We start from the raw sequence: 3,839 nt of genomic DNA, 5'->3' as shown, positions 1-3,839 counted from the left end.
CAGCGCTGCACTTATGAACTTTAATATGCATTATACAGAGGCAAGATGAAAAGAAAAAATACCATCTAAACGTTTCTAAAGACAGTAAGTTTCCCTCAGACATACATTCATATAAACTACACCTAATTGAAACGCGATTTGTTTAGCATCTCAACCGATTTGAATCGTTACATATTTAAATCGATTTTCAACCGGCTCGCGGTTAATCGTTACATCCCTAATAAACACACAGACATACAGTACAGAGTGTGTGTTTGATTTGGGCTGAATAATTGAGCTTTTGATGTTTTAAATGCAAAAATTGAAGTTGTTTTCCAGTACAAATATCTAAACATTCTTAAATCAAGATTTACTTGAGAAGCAAAGTGAGTTAAGATATTAAGCATTGTCTTCTGAGAAATTGATCAAAATTAAGTGAGTTTATGCTTAAAACAAGAAAAAGAAATCTGCTAATGAGGTGAGAAAAAAGCTTAATTCTCAGAAAATGTCAAATAAGGATATTAGTACTTTTATTCAGCCATTATATTGATCGAGAGTGCCAGTAAAGACATTTATAATGTTACAAAAGATTCTATTTCAAATAAATGCTGTTCTTTTGAACTTTCTATTCGTCTGTGAATCCTGAAAAATAAAATGTCAGGATTATGCTGAACAGCAAATCAGCATATTAGAATGATTTCTGAAGATCATGTTACACTGAAGACTGGAGTAATGATGCTGAAAATTCAGCTTTGATCATAGAAATCAGTTACATTTTACAATATATTCACATAGAAACAGCTATTTGAAATTGTAATAATAGTTCACAATATTCCTGTTTTTACTGTATTTTTAGTCCAATAAATGCGGCCTTGGTGGGTTATATTTATAAAAAAAAAATGTTTTTATCAATTTAATGCATTATGCATAATTTATTTTATTTATTTATATATATATTTTATTTTTTTACAAAAATGGGTGGATTAAGAAGTGTATTGAATTGGCACCATTGAAGTCCATGTCTGTCTCAGAAAAAAAAAATAATAATAAAGGTAATTGCAACTTTTTATTTCACAATTCTACATTTTTTTTTTCTAAATTCTGTGGTGGAAACAGGCTTCCGTGAATATACATTAGGCACTCAAATATAAAGTGTGTATTTTATTTTTCTTGCTGTAATCATGCCTGTAGATGATAACTTGACTCTATTGAAAGTGCTCATTCAGAGCATCCTAAAGACGACCTGAGCGCCTGACCTTTAGGCTTTAGGGCTCCTCCACTCCTCTGTTTTTCTCCCTCATCTCTGGGTTTGATTGACGCGCACCAGCCCTTCTGCACGGATGACATCAGTGTCTCTCTGCTGATCTGCCAGCTGCTGATGTCACGGCTCAGTTTCACGCTGGTATTTCCGCTCCGTTGAGCGGGATGCAGGGATGCTGGCGGGTGAGGCGGGTCACGGCCAGCCTGAGCATCCCAAGGGAACCATCCCGCTGCTGGAAGCTTATTTGGGGAAGGTTCCAGTGCATCCATGGTTATGTCCCAATTTGCATATATATATATATATATATATATATACAGTATATAGTGAATATGCTGGACAAATCACCTAATTAATATTCATGAGCCTGTAGCATACCCCTTTCAACATTCTCTCTCTCTCTCTCTCTTGCTCTCGCTCGCTCCTTTTCTATGTCACTTCTATCTTTTTGGTGTTCATTGATGAGGGAACTATTAGTCAAATGTTCTCCCACGTGTGTAGGAAAAGCAAGTTGCCTCTTGAGCATCAAAGAGCCGTTGCATGCTGAAGTTTCAGCTTCATGAACTCGTGCATGTCTGTCATTTGAATGTGATGCTGCTGCTGTATTCAGAAAGACGAAGAGTGACTTCATTTGATTCCACTTTAGTTCATCGGGGAGAGTCACATGAAGCAGATTCTACACTAAATGTGTTTAGATTTCTAAAAGGATGTCATCGTATTCTGACAGGACTGAAATCACAAAGTAAATATCCATGAAACATGTGCTTGATCTGTGTGGAGATTTACTGAGCAGATGTTGTGATGACATCTGAATCTCTCTCTCTCTGTGTGTCTGCAGTCTCACCCGCTGTCTCTGTGTAACACCAGCGAAGATGACCGTCAGGAGACCATCTTCATCAGCATCGTCAAACTCGAGAGTCCAGAGAGCAAAGTGCCGCAGTGCCAGCCGCTGCTGGATAAAGTAAGACCGATGGGAAACTCACACACACACACACACACACATATGAAAACTCTGGAGTTACAGGAGTTTTAAGCTCACTTATCATGTTTGTCCAGGTTTTGTGCACCAGAAACCATACATCATATGTTGTTTTTCTTGGTCATTTTCCGTCCTCTCTGACCCTTGAATGAAACGTGTCTTGAATTGTTTATGTAAATGAGCTCTGTTGTGATTGGCTGCGGTTCAGCCTGTCATTCATCAGAGCAGGTGAAGTTGCTGTCAAATAGATGTTAATATGTAAATGTGGGAGTTACGTGTCAATCTGTGTTATATTAGTATCATTTATGTACTATTATAGTATTGATTAACATTTCGATTTTTTTTATTTATTATGTTTTCGTTTTAGTAATTTTGTGCTATTATTTTTTTTTATTAGTTTTATTTTTTTTAATCTTAATTAGAATTTTTTTTCATATATATATATCAGTTGTAGTTTAAGTAAGTTTAGCACTTCAAGTGCAAGCTTTTCATTTAATATTTTTTGTCAGTTTAGTTTTATTTCCATTAATGAAAACAATTTGTAATAGTTTTCTTTTTAGCTATCGGTAACAGCACTGATGTTAATCAGTATAGTACTTAATACTATTTTGGCTTTTATTTTTATATTTTCAGGTTTCATTTTAGTTGGAAGTTAAGGTTTAGTAATTTTGTTATGTGTATTATTTTATTTTTATATGGCTATTTAGCTGTTTTAGTTTTAGTAATTTTAGTACTTCAACTAAAACTTATTTTATTATAGTTAGTTGGCAAGGCAACATTTTACTTTTCATTTAAATTTAAGTACACGTTTTCCCATCTAATATTTTTATTTTTATAAATCATAGATTTATAGATTTTTTCAAAGGTCTTCATCTAATGTTTTATTATTATTATTATTATTATTATTTTACTTTAGAGTTAATTCAGTTGACAAAAATGCTTTTCAATGGTGTTAGTTGTAGTTTTACTGAACAGTATCAACCATGACATTAATGAGCGTGTGGCTGTGTTGTCATAATTCTGAACAAGATGTTTTTGAATCTTAGGTCCAAAATTCTTGAGCAGTTTGTTATGGCATGTATTGAAAGCATGTGCAGGCTTGTGTATGATATGCTTCTGATCACAGTGTGGATGGAGTTTGTGTTGTGAATTGGTGGCACAGCTAATGTTATCTGGATGAGTGAGCTGATGGCCTGTGAAAGCGTAGGAGGCTCGTGCTTTGGGCCATTTTTTCAGGACTCTGCCGCTGGATGTGAGAGATGTCAGCATTCAACACAATCATCCCTCAACACTCCTGTCTGCAGAACTCACAGCTGAAGAATCTGCTCCTTTCAGTGTGAACTTCAGTTTCACAGCCACAACACACAGAGAATTTGAACTGGAATGACAGGTGGCAGAATTTAGCTTTGGGCTCAGTAAGATTAATTTTTTTTTGTTGAAAGAAATGAACACTTTTATTTATCAAGGATACATTAAATTGATAAAAAATGGACAGTAAAGACATTTATAATGTTACAAAAGATCTATCGTTCTATCATTTTATCTCATTCTGCCGTTCTATCTATCTATCTATCTGTCTATCTATCTATCTATCTATCTATCTATCTATCTATCTATCTATCG

General features: G+C 34.6%; 1 protein-coding gene across 2 annotated transcripts in view; it reads left to right on the top strand.

Moving 5' to 3' along the window:
* Window positions 1-3,839, top strand: part of LOC107663763 (E3 ubiquitin-protein ligase RNF43-like) — a 94,488-nt gene that overhangs the window by 66,510 nt on the left and 24,139 nt on the right. For both annotated transcript variants that reach the window (XM_016454183.1, XM_016454109.1), the window contains exon 2: window positions 2,076-2,198. In XM_016454183.1, the coding sequence (XP_016309669.1) occupies window positions 2,076-2,198 (123 nt within the window). The remainder of the gene's footprint in view (window positions 1-2,075; window positions 2,199-3,839) is intronic.

The sequence above is a fragment of the Sinocyclocheilus anshuiensis genome, unplaced genomic scaffold (assembly GCF_001515605.1).
Source record: "Sinocyclocheilus anshuiensis isolate Anshui unplaced genomic scaffold, SAMN03320099.WGS_v1.1 scaffold245, whole genome shotgun sequence".
Classification (NCBI taxonomy): Eukaryota; Metazoa; Chordata; class Actinopteri; order Cypriniformes; family Cyprinidae; genus Sinocyclocheilus; species Sinocyclocheilus anshuiensis.
Note: the sequence above shows the minus strand (reverse complement) of the source record. Positions and strands in the feature narration are given on the sequence as shown.